General features: G+C 39.0%; 1 protein-coding gene across 1 annotated transcript; it reads right to left on the bottom strand.

Moving 5' to 3' along the window:
- Positions 1-5,423: 5,423 nt before the first annotated feature.
- On the bottom strand, positions 5,424-11,324 carry LOC134425270 (CDC42 small effector protein 2-B-like). Its single transcript, XM_063169766.1, has 4 exons — positions 10,581-11,324; positions 9,041-9,248; positions 8,509-8,610; positions 5,424-7,973 (listed from the first exon to the last, which is right to left on the bottom strand). Exons 2-4 carry the CDS (start codon positions 9,092-9,094, stop codon positions 7,899-7,901), a joined length of 231 nt encoding a protein of 76 aa, XP_063025836.1. The 5' UTR covers positions 9,095-9,248; positions 10,581-11,324; the 3' UTR covers positions 5,424-7,898.
- Between the last annotated feature and the right edge of the window lie 1,571 nt (positions 11,325-12,895).

Below are 12,895 nucleotides of genomic sequence, written 5' to 3'. Positions count from 1 at the left end.
TGAGGGAAAGGGAGACGTGAGAGTAGGAGAGTTGAGGTCAACTTCAGCATCAGTAAATCAAAGCTTTGAGTGGGTAACTCAGTTTTGAGTTCCTCACAAACAAAGTGTTTATTAGTTATTACGACTGAGGAAGGAGATTCCTGCGCGCATGGTTTTTCCCCTCTCTCTGCATTTAAGGACAAAGGCATATGGAACATCTCCAGAGAACGTTCCCCACTGCATTATGGCAAATTGTCAAGAAACTGTTCTGTTGCTGTAAAAACTGAGCAATGTTTACATACCTGTACATAAGTAGTGTAATGATCAGTACTGGTATTTTGATGGTAACAGACAGGCTTTTTATTTCACTCAGTGACAATCTGTAATTCATCATTATATCAGCAACAGAACAGGCTTGTGCATCTTGTAGAATTGCTGACTTGCAAAAGTGTGTCTAACAATTTCATGTGCTTAAACAGTTAAACAGATAATGGCACACTAGGACACAGCTAATAATTAATATTCTATGCAGAACTGGTATTTAAAAAACAGGCTAGTACGTTGTCCATCTGTGTGTTTCTATTCTGGTGCTGTTGTCAGAGTAACCGTGACACTTTACGCCAACTACTATCTCTTCTACTGAGTCTAACAAGATCTGGATGACAAATGAATACTGATTGACTTCAGTAAATCTGCCCATTCTGTGATCTCTAATGAGCTATGGGCTATGGGTATGTACATTGCACTGTATTTTGGGAATGGAAGAAGTGTTTAATTTGAATTACAAGTGCGTAGCTGCTCCCAGGACCAGATTCCATGGCAGCATGTCCTGTCCTGCCACATACTAATCCTTCTCCTTGTGTTCCCCAGGAAAACACAGCAATTTTTACTCTGTCTACAGATGGAAATAAAAATGGGCCAAGGAGAAAGGAATACAATTTCTTCTGAATAAAAGGAAATTGCTCTCTCAAAAGTGTATGTTTGGTTTGATGTCCCCTGCCTTGATGGTTGTTTAAAGATATTGTGAAAACATTTTTACACTAAACACGTATTCTGCAGTCCAGTGGGACTGTGTGGGTTAGAAATACTATGCATATATTGAAATCTTTTTCATGGGCATAATGAATAATTCTTTCCCTCTGCAGTTTTCTACCAATAACACACACTTCTAAACATGAATAATTTCATTCACAAGGAAAGAAATCCAAAATAGCATCATTTCCAGGGCTGTTCTCCTAATTCTAACATTGCATTTATGTTTTTTCATAATGAACAGCCTCTTGGCTTTTCAGTAAATAGCTCGACCAAAAAACATTTTACTCCTCCTATTAATTCTTTCAGTGCCTCATATTTTCACAGCTTTTTGGCTGGAGTCTGGAAGCAAACAGCAAAATAAAACAGTGAAACCTCTTGATGAAATGGGTACAGGAAACATTGTTGCTGAAGCCTGCAGTCTCTGTGACACAGGCACACATGGCAGCAATGGGGACATGTGCAACAGCCCCGTGGGACCTGCATCTCCTGGCAAGAGACTGATCCAAAACATACGAAGGACAGCACTTAAGAACTATTTATTAATACAAACACATGTTCAGCAACTTTTCCCCATGTACCAGCAGCCTTATCTGCACACCAGTAAATATTAATTTCTGCAAGGAAGAGATACTCTAGTTCACTGAATATTATGCAGCAGAGAGAATAACTAATTGAAATGTATTTTCAAGATAATGTTTCAACTAGATGAAAGAAATGAGTGAAAACCTGACTCATATACCATTATGTGGCACCATTAGCATGCATTAATGAAGCACTGTGAACCTTACTTTTGAATTACATTCTTAAGTCACACCCTCAAAGGCATTGAGTCAGGTTTTAATATTCCTTGGTGGTAGAGACTGCAGGGGTAAATGTGGGTGACTGCATTTAAAAGGGTATTTCTTTCACCATTCATCTGCAACTTCAGTTCATGTTGAGTCCAGACTTTCAAACTTGCGGATATTTGATCAATTTTAAAAACAGATTTCTGACTGGAATAAATACCACTGTTTTGTCAGATCTGTGAATCCTTAATAACGCACAGCTCACTAAATACCGGTTATTAGGGCAGTCTTCATTCACCTTTACACTCATGTAAGTTATGTAAAATGTACACCTATTTCTTAAGCACCAACAAGGTCAGATGCATGTAAATACACTATTATATATAAAATAAAAAGAATCCTGTAACCACTTTTTCTAGCTCTTTGATGAAGAAATATGAAATTAATTAGTCATCCACTTGTACAGGCCAATGTCAGCTTTAAAAGCACATTCAATTCTCTTCCAATGATTTAAATGTAGATTTTAAGTCAATTTTTTAACTTTTCAGTATGCCAGAGTATCATACTAATTTCAGTTTAAAAGAATGGCTTATTTCCTTACACATTACTTAAGATGGTTTAAGTATATACATATATATTAAGACATATATATTAAAACAGTAAAATACATGATTCAAGTTTTTTTTTCCCTCTGAATTAGGATGGGCCCTTAGTAATAAGAAGCTTGGTTTTGTTCAGTTTGGATTCATATGCAAATATTAGAAGAAACTTAACATTTGTTAGAATATTCTTCCCCTTCATAGTGTTTTAATAACAACAAAAAAACTTCAAAGTTTCACTGAATAAAGCAGTTTCAACACAGTTTTGTAGCCTTAATTTCATGACTAATTCATTGCAGAGGTCTCAAAAGACACCTCAAAGCTGTGGTTCTTGTCCAGCCATTACAACTCTCTTACATTAAAAGCAGGTTAAGAGAACTTCCACTTAAACTAAGGTTTTGGGTATCATTTTAGGAATTGGTCATGCTAATGGGGTGCACACAAACAGGATGTATGGAGCAAGTGACAGCCACAAGGTGTTCAGTAGCCATCCTGCAATGCCTGATAAGCTGGGTTTAGGCAGTGCAGAGGCCAAAGCAGACCGTGCCATGGGTGCCCTGTACCTCATCCTCCCTGAAGGGACACAGCTTTAGTTGTGACCTTGTTCCTCTCTGAGCTCCCAGGTGCAGACAGGAGCTGCGCTTCAGTATCAAGCACCTCAAGCTGGGAGATTTTCTGGCACAAGAACACGTACCAGTACCATCCCTGTCTACTCAAAGTGCTTTCCCTATTCTGTTTCATCTTTCCATTCTCTACACAACAGCAGGAGAAAAAGTATTAATGGAAATCTGGTATAGCCATGGTGACCTTCTGGCATCTCAGTCTGCAGAGTCCATCAAATTGTCACCCAGCCCTCCTCAGGCACAAGGAATTCTTCAGGACATTTCACTCCAACCTGTCCATATCCTCCCAATACCTGGAATCTGAGTATCAGCTGGATCTACTTCATTTCCCTGAAGTTTTGGAACTGCAGTGGACCAAAGGCAGATACCCTTTTACTACTGCTAATTTGTATTAATGTTTTTATTTGGCTACTGTTCCAATGGGTGCGGCAAGGCTTGCCATTTAGAGCATCTACAACCTCACATACAGCAGAAAAAAGAGAAGAATCCCTCTTGTCTTTCAAACATAAATGTGACATCAGTCTGCAACTGCTGAAAGCAGAGCTACCTTTGTGGGTGGCTCTGTACTTTCTGAAAACAGCTTTGTAAGCCACTGCAGGAAGAGGATACTGCCATTCATTAGAGTTATATTGGCAATCTGTGTCTCAAAGTCCCAGCTTAGTCATGCATTTAAGTGCCTAATTTCCTCCATATACCAATTATGCATATATTATGGGTATTTTCCAACTGATATCAAAGCTGTCTTGTGCATTGCAGATAAGAAACGTCAACATGAGCGTGTTCTGCTCCTTCCTCATTAATGTGCACCACATTGCCTCTCTGTGGCTAAATCTCCCTCACTTCCATACCTCATTTTTTCTGTAGCTCCTGATCAGCCTGTTGGCTCTTCAACACCTTCCCTGCAGTAGGAAGAGTTAAGCAATAACAAGGGGATTTTATGCTTTCCCATAGCAAAGGAAGACTGGCTTAGAGCTGTGTGTGAGGAAAAGTTTAATTTCACAGCTTAATGCTCTGTTGAGGAAACAACTGTCCAACAGAGCAGTTGTTAGTGAGGACCTGTTCTGTACAGGATGAGAAACCTTTTATGTGTACAGTGTAACCACATAAATATTAACAGGAAAATTACTGGTCTGAGTACCTTGTGTCTTCTGTGTCAGACAAATCTCTGTGTCTGAAGGAAGAGCAGTTGATCTGTAGAAGTCCAGGCATCAACCACGTAGAGCATCTCTTTAGGCACTCAGGACTCCACCTTTATAGGTAAGCAGCTAAAATTTTGAATTTTAAGCATTAACCACAAAGTATCTGGAAGCCTTATAGGAACGCACTCACCAGAGAATATCTTAGCACCACTGTAAAGCAGCACTGTTTTCTTCCTGTAGTCCCACAGCAATTATGAAAGGCAGACAAGATTGTTCTCATCTTCAACTGTTGGCTTTTCAAGGCAATGTCACAGTGCTGACAGCAAAGTAAATCCAAGCATGGTCAGGAGCAGCCATTTAATCATCTTTCACTGACAGATTGGAGTTTCTTTTTCCAGTGATGCTATATTTAGTAGCATATAATGAATTTCATGAACATGGATTTTAACACTGTTGAATTGTGCTTATTCTTACTGGCATAGTTAGATTAAGTATTTATTAATCTCTCAACATGTTTTGTCTCTACAGAGTGGAAGCTATAACAGCACCAGGTAGTCCAATATGGCAAGAGCATACAAAGGAATCGTGCCATGTGTGTGGGTTGCAAGTTATCATATCACAGGCAACTTGGAGCATAGCACTGACACCCTGTAATTGTATAAAGCTGCTCTGCAGGAAATAAAAAAGACATGTTAGGCTGTGAAAAAGACAAATACATTTTCTATATACTGACCACAGGTGCCTGCACTGTTATGGAACAGTCAGTAAAGCCTAGCAGGAACATCAAGGGATAAGACAGCAAGAATTGAAAATACCTCCCCCAAATTCTTTTTCCCAAGGAAGCAAACAGTGCTAAGATTCTGCCAGACTACATAAAAACCAGTTGATCCTGCTCTGCTTGCAAGTTATTTTACTTCTGACTAAAAAAGGGAAACCATAAAATGGCATCATGTCAGAGCTGCAGTGTTTCTTGATTGTCTTGATGTAAGGTCTTCACAGCCTACAACGTAGATTAAAAAGTTTGATCAATTGTTATTATTTCTGTATTTTATTTCACTCAAGCTCAAAAATCCACCAAACCCCACAATGGAGTAAGAGCTTGCATAGAACAGAGAAGACTTGATGTAAAATTGTGCTCTCTAGTGGAGAAATTTCATTCTGTGCAATAAAAACTCAAGCCATGCTGATCCATCCACTTAACCAACAGATATTCAGTACAGAGATAGTATCAACATTTTCCACTATATGAAAAGAGTGCCAGTGCCCAGTTCAAAATGTTTATTATAGCTAAGATAGGCTCATAATGAGTTACATGACAGATTACAGGTACATAAGGTTTCTAAATATAGAACAAAAAATACCTAAGCCATAAGACATGTGTTATGTTTGTTAGATTTTTTAAAGTAATGACACTTTTAATGTAATAGCAAAACATTTCGTTTTATTAATGTTACACTTTATTATGATCCTATATAATACTATATAGCCTGATGAAAATAGGTTACTTTCACACCAGATAGTGCTACTTGGTTTACATGATCAAAACTAGGATTTTTCTCTAAATTAAGTGTTTATTAACAAATTTTCTGTTCATTTCTTTTTAGAGAGAAGAACGGAAATATTCACCAACTCCTTTTTTCCTAGTTCTAGCACTAATTTTAAATCTGCTGAATGGGTCTTCAAGAAACCCTAACTCCCGTTCAATGTGTTTTCTTACAGTGTTAACAAAACACAGCCCATTTCTTACATGACAAGTGCCCTATCACCACTTTTTCTGGGCAGGTATAGATGACTGAATGCATTAATTCTGTGTAATAGCAGATTAATTAGAGTCTATTCTTTCAAAAAACTTGGCCACTTTCTGCTTCCTCAACACAATACAGGATTTAGATTCTTTAAACTCTGTATCTTAACTAGGCTGTTAGAATACATCTCAAGTTAGAAGACAGAAATGTAAAAAATTTGTAAAAGCTAAATGTACAGTTAACGATGCTAATTTTAAAACATATTAATATCTGGTGTGCATTCTAATTCAAGAATAAGGATCTAGCAAGACATGGATATTAAATTTCTCTTATGTGGTTACAAAATGCTATGATCAGCTGTTGACTGTTACAGAAAGCAATACTCCCTCTTCCTTTTTGGAACTAAAAGATAAAATAGGGGGGAGGGGAAAAGCTGTTTTTTTGAACTTATTCAGAAACACAGAGCTACCATTCATGTTTTATGTTCCCAAATATACTCAGAAAAGGCAGCCTAACAATTCAGGAAAGCTAGCAGCCTAGATTTAAGAAGTATCACAACTATAAACAGAATCATACAAGTTAAAAGATTTGCTATAATATATAATATTTTTTTTAATGGAGAAAAGTTTGTAACTGATCTTCTGCCGAGAGCAAGGGCAGAGTTTGCTGACTTCCAGCATAACTTGTGCTGATATGGCAGCAATTTAAACACTTATAATTAGTTAATCCCATGAGAGCAAGCAGATTTCCTGTTTCTACAATGGCAGTCATACAGAATTTTGAGCTGGGGAACAATTGTCAGTGATTGGGTAAGAGAAAAACCCAGTTCTGCTTCAGCAGTTTTGTCATGTCACTTAATAGAAAGATGAATAAGAACTAAGTAATAAACTGTAGTTTGAGTATGTCTAAATATTTATGGATATTTATTTAAATATTTATGAAGTGCTGGAACTCTGCAAAATGCTGTTCCCATTTATACTCTCCTGCAACTTTTCACAAGTTTCTTTAAATGTGTGTCCTTCACATGGCCGTATAACTTACACCACACGCAAGAAAAGATTAATTTCATATAAAACAGACAATCTTGAAATTAAGGAGCCAGAAAGACAAGCAAGATACCCCTTGAAGCCTTGTGTGGTTACTGTTACAGAGAGGTAACATAGAAAGGGATCTTAAATGTGTTTAGTTTAAAATTCAATGGTAGTCAAGCACAACTAACACACACTTGTGAGCACATGGTAGCACCACTGGAAGTTAACTGGCAGGTACAATTAGCTGTGTTGCAGTAACAGCTGCCAGTCACAGCAGTGTGTGTGCATGGATGGGAGACAGCCCAGTCACTGAGGGACACAGCTCTTGCTCTCAGTCTCATCTGAGAGTCAGAATGTTAGCAAAAGTTTCATTTTTAGATACAAAAGTGTTATCTCGGCAAGGCAGAAGTTTCACTGTGTTTTGCAGACTCAGCTAACTATCCTACATTAGAGTTCATTCACTATCAAAAGGCATTAAAAATACCAAAGATTTATGCATTAGGTTGTAAAGCATCAAAAAAACAGATCCAAAGTTATCTGACAGCTACAAGGTCATACTTAGCAACTCAGTTTAGCTCATGTAAGAAGAGAAATCATGCAACACCTTTGAATTAAACATCCTCTGCATTTCCTGAGAGGAGAAAAAGATGCCAAAATCCCCGACAATTCATACTGACCTCCAACTGATATGAAAGCTTTGAGAAGCTTTTGGGACAGAGCTAGGAAGGCATCCACAGTGACAAATTACAGTTGTGACTACAACACTACCATGAAAGACCATTTTAAGGATAATTTACAATAAATCCTTCAGATGATGCTGTGCAAAGAACACCAAAGCTTTTACTGACCTATTTTTAATTCAGGTGCTCTCCCTACTCCATGACAACAAGGTTTTAGAGAATATGAAAGCACAGTCCAAGGGGTCCTCATAAGACAGCAGATTTCAGCCTTCTCTCAGTTTTCTATATTTCAACAGTTGCAGAAGTGCCATTTGTGTAGCCTCCTTTAGACTTCATGTGGTCCTGAATTGACACAGCCTAGGAAAAAAAAAAGCCTATTAGAAGACATCTTATAAATTCTGGTTGCCAGAGCAATTATTAAAGGCATCAATTTGAAAGGGCAGGTGGGCCATATGTTTGCAGTGCTGAGTCCCAACAGTAGGGAGAAATAATAACTAAAGACAGGACTGTTAAATACTATTTTAAGGCAGTTTTGGGATCCATTTTGCTATACAAAATCCACTTATTCTTACATCCCTCACCCTCCACAGCTTTGATTTCAAGGTGATTTGGTTCTAGCATCAAGTGCATCAATAGAATCTGCATCCAAAAGGTTCTTATAGCGTGTAAAGATACTGAGGAAATGAGCATTTCATTCTCAGTGTATCTCCCACAGTATCTCATATTTACAAAGCAAAAGACAGTTCTGTTCTGATGCTACTGTATTAATAAAAAAAAAAAAACCTCAAGATTTTTCTCTGTGTTATAATTACCTAGTATTTTATTAGCTACCTGCTCTGCAGGTTACTGAGGGGAGAGGTGTGCCTCTCCCCCCCCAGGGGTGCACACTTACTGAGGAATAGTCACTGCTCATCTCCCCAGCCCCGACGTGCGCGGTGTGCACAAAGTTCATGGGCTCTCCTATCATATTCCGGTCCAGTCTCCGGCGCCTCTTCTATGAGAAAATAAAATATCTTAGGGCTCTATTCAGAAAACATCAGCAGCTTTCAGCCAGAAACAAGTAGCCAAGATAAAAATAGATAGCCAAAACTGACCCCAAATGACACCTCATGGCAAGCAGGCTGAAGTGTCAGACTGTTCACAGTAGGACACTATGAAAGTCACTTTTATTCCTGCTAATTGAATTCTAGCAAAAGCTTTCTTTACTGCTGGAAAGTCAGGGCCTGAGAACAGCAAACAGTCACACTGTCTAAGTTTCTGGCAGAGAACACAGTTCAAACATAGCTTAACAGGTCTGGTTTTAGCTTTTGCATTACTTTGCCCAAACTAATCAAAACAACAGTAATGAAAGTGTTTCCCACTGTTTGTAACTGGAAGACAAAATTTCAAATCCAATAAAGGATGGCAGTTGTGCATCTACCTACCGGTGGGGGCTGTTCACCATTGCACCAGTTAAAACAAACCAGGAACTCAGTCATTATATTTCTCAGTAGGTAAAAAGGTCTTGTTGAGTGTAATTCTCTGGGAGTTTGAGCAGTACAAGGACAAGTGCAGTTCCTAGAGTGAGCTTAGAAAGGAAATGCTTGTGCAGGGTCACTGGTAGAGATCACAGAATGCATCTGATAAATATACCTGCAAAGAGATTAATATTTAAATTTATATTAAAATATATCAAAATTTTGTAACAGTTATTGAGCAATAGGCAGTTCCTAAGACTAAAACAAACCTGTTACATTCTTAAACATTCCTGTAGAGAAGAGGAGCATCAATTTAAAATTACTATGTTCACATCAGAAATCAGGGTTAAGAACACTGCATATTTACAGAGAGTACTTATGAACCATTCATAACTATAAGTAACCATTACTTATGAATTATTTTTATAAGTAATTTAAGTAATGAAATTTTACTGTTCTGTAAGAAATCAGCTTTGAACAGATTGATCTGCTAACATTAACAAACTGAGGCCTTACATATGATATGGTTACTCTACTTAGGGAAAAGCTCAAAGCAAAGAGCCTTCTACAATTCCAAATAGCCCTTAAAAGAGAAAAGAAGAGCCTTGCATACCAGCAAGAAAACCATGCATCAGAGCCTAGAGCTTCCCAGAATGTATAAAAGTGTTAACATAGCAATCATGAACTGGAGACACAACCAGGAAACTCACTGATTCTAAGTACCGTGAGACAGCCCAACTTTTAGTAGTTACTGACTTCTTTTTTTTTTTAATGTATCTTTGTTCAAAGCAAGCCTTGGGTTATAGACTAGCCTTTGCTATCAAATTTTTCATACCCCAGATCATTAAAATAATATCACAACATGTTCATTTAAAGAAACTTTTGTTGTTTTTCTGAAGTTTACATCTTAACAGAAGTTAAACAGTATAATTTCATCAATTCAGTCTTTCTGAACCCCCAGTAAAGCTTTCACAGCAAACCAGCATAAGCTTCAGAGGCATTTCCTCCTTCATAGGCATTTCTTATTAGTCCCACAATTACGTAATTATCACATCTATTTCTTTCACTTTTGTGGTTTTCTAACATTTCATCATGTCTCACTTCAAGCAGATTTTTAAAATTTCTGCGATTTATCTTTCAAAGCATGCAATGTGTGCCCCTTTGTTTTAAGTAGTCTATATGATACATTTCTGCAGAATGTCTTACATTATTCCAGTTTGTCCTAGGTGGTTTTAATACAATTCATTATCTGCCTCAATTATCATTTTTCACCTCATGCCCACCACCTGGAGGGACAGTGGTTCACACAACCATAAAGACAAGCACAAGTCAAAGCTTTTGCCAGCACTTCACATTAACTGTGGATTTTTGGGGTTTGTTGCATGTTAATGAGACCACATCAAAGCTAAGCTTTTCTTAAGTGTGTCAGTGCACAGAGATCACCTATTTGCAAAGCAGAGTGACTGATGGACCCCTGCCCATCCCAAAGCAGCAGCTGAACGCCTACCGTCCTCCTGCCGTACCCCCGTGTGCGTGTCCATCTCCTTGTGCGGGGCTCCGTGCGTACCTCGGCGCTGCCTGCCGCTCCCGGAGAGTCCTGACAGGATGGTGTGTCCTCATTCAAGCGCTGGCACACTCCCAGCTCCCGTCTTGGCAGCTTCAGCACATTTACAGTTCATATTCCTGGGTTATAATTAGTCCTGTTGGCTAAGCAAGAACGCTCCGCTGCGCTCCCATGCCCTGCGGCGGCTCCTCCGCTCCGGGAGGTGCTGCACAAGTCTCCTGTGCGCTTCACGCGTCCCTACAGGTGTCAGAAACGCAGAGAGGAGACCAAAAATAGAGCCCTGCTCTGGCGTCAGATTTGTGCAGCCGTGCAGTTTTCTCAGCACTCCCCATGCAGCCTGTGGCTCACTTCCACCCTGCGGCAGCTCTGCAGGTGTCCTGCTGGCACACGGCGTGCTGAACGCCTTCCTGTTGTCTTTTACATCAGAACGCTTCTTTTCCTCTGCATGACTCAGAGAATCATCCCCCAGGACAGGAACGTTTGTGCCAGGGCATGGGACACCACCTTGCTCCCAGAGACTCAAGGTTTCCACACTAACCAGAAGAATTTTAAAAACATCTGAATGTTTTCAGGCTCGCCCAAGACAAGTAAAAGCCAACATGAATCCCCGAAGCAAGGAGAAAACAACATTTTGTCACAGTTGGCACACAGAGCAGAACGGGACAATATCCTGTTGTTCTTTCCCTCTGTTTTTCACCATGGCAGCAGTATCATCCAGGCCAGGAGACAAAGGGCCTGGGAATGGCTAGCACGCGCAGACACGGCCCTGGATGTGCTGGCAGGATGCACAGCCCTGCCGGAGCCCAGGACTTAAAGTGCCCCAGAGCTTTGGGAATGCTGAGATAAACCTCCCTGAGTGTAACAATCAACTTCTACCACTGCTGTGTATTAAAAAGTATTCAAAGTCTTGCTGCATTTTACTTGTAAAATATCAACAGAAAATATTGGCCTGAATTGAACCAAAACCTGATTCTTTACATAGACAGGGGAGACACATGGTAATGTTGATAAATAACATCACTAAACATATTTATTCTTCCCAACTGTCCTTCAGACTCAAGGTCAGATCATGCAAAATCCTTGCCTCGAGCTGTTAGTGCAGGACAATGAGGGTACAGTGAGTGAATATTGTCTCAGGCTGCCATCCCCCTGCCCTAAATCAGTGTTAAACTGGGATTACTGCTGGGCCCACTTCATTCCAGCTCTGGCAGTACTGAGTTCATGCAAGGAGCAGTGTATTTCAGCCTAAGTGCCTTTCTAAAAACCACCAGGCTTCTAATTTGTTCATTATCCCTCCTTTGCTCACTTGATATCAACATCATGTTAAAAGCCTCAAACTGTTGTATGTTTACATATTTGAATGACAAGGAGTGGCAAAAGACAGCAAAACTTGTATGAGTTTTGAGAATGAAGCTTGGAGAGTGCATCTTGCTTGGTAAAAAGGTGAAGAGTACAAAAACAATTATTAAGAATTTGGAAGAACCTTGGGGCCAAAACAGCTAAAAGATGCTGTAGAGTGAACTTAGCTGCCTGTAAATAGCATTCTGATTTTACCAGTGTATGTAAAATACAGATTACAGATTCCTCAAACTATATAATAATAATGCCACTATGTATCATGAATTTATATACTGGTCTACCTTCCTGGAGCTTTGCAGAAAGCCGAGAATAAGGTTTTACCTATGTAGGATTTTAGAATCCTACCTGTGTAGGATTTTTAACCTAAGAAATTGGGATGTACTCTCTGAGGACACCCTTCTTTCCAAAGCTAAGTAGACATATATTTAAAAAATAATTCTTCAAAACCTAACCGACCAACCAAAAATAAAGAAACACCAAAAAACCTCCTCACACATAAAACCCCCCAAACCACAAAGGCAGTCCCTCTGTTTAAAAGTGAAAATGAGCTAAATTACCTTAATCTTGAAAATAAAAATTTATTTTCAACTGTCTGTTGTCCTTAAAATAAGAAGAAATGCCAAGAGACCAAAGTATGTGTTCTATTTGGAAGTTAAAACAACTGCAAGAGAAATCAACTAAGGTTTGCTTGCAGTTTTACCAGAAAAACCAGTACAAATAAAGAAAAACAAGCAAATGGTTGGCAACACATCGACCGCCAATAGTGTAAACATGTTGAACGGATTAAGTGGCTTGTAAATTATGAAATTCACTGTTACTAAAAAAAAACTATGATCATAAATTTCCCTCCTTTACAGAAGGAAAAAAAGCCTTAACAAGAAAAGGCAGAGTTCCCCAGG

This window comes from Melospiza melodia, chromosome 15 (genome assembly GCF_035770615.1).
Source record: "Melospiza melodia melodia isolate bMelMel2 chromosome 15, bMelMel2.pri, whole genome shotgun sequence".
In the NCBI taxonomy this organism is placed as follows: domain Eukaryota; kingdom Metazoa; phylum Chordata; class Aves; order Passeriformes; family Passerellidae; genus Melospiza; species Melospiza melodia.
This window is presented reverse-complemented; position numbering and strand designations above follow the sequence as displayed.

Bases quoted from the DNA above. Each gene is read 5' to 3' on its own strand.
- LOC134425270 (XM_063169766.1), bottom strand. From the start codon at position 9,094: ATGACTGAGTTCCTGGTTTGTTTTAACTGGTGCAATGGTGAACAGCCC. The intron at 8,611-9,040 runs GTAGGTAGATGC...ATTTTCTCATAG, and splicing joins ATGGTGAACAGCCCCCACCG to AAGAGGCGCCGGAGACTGGA. The intron at 7,974-8,508 runs GTAAGTGTGCAC...TTTTTTTCCTAG, and splicing joins TGAGCAGTGACTATTCCTCA to GCTGTGTCAATTCAGGACCA.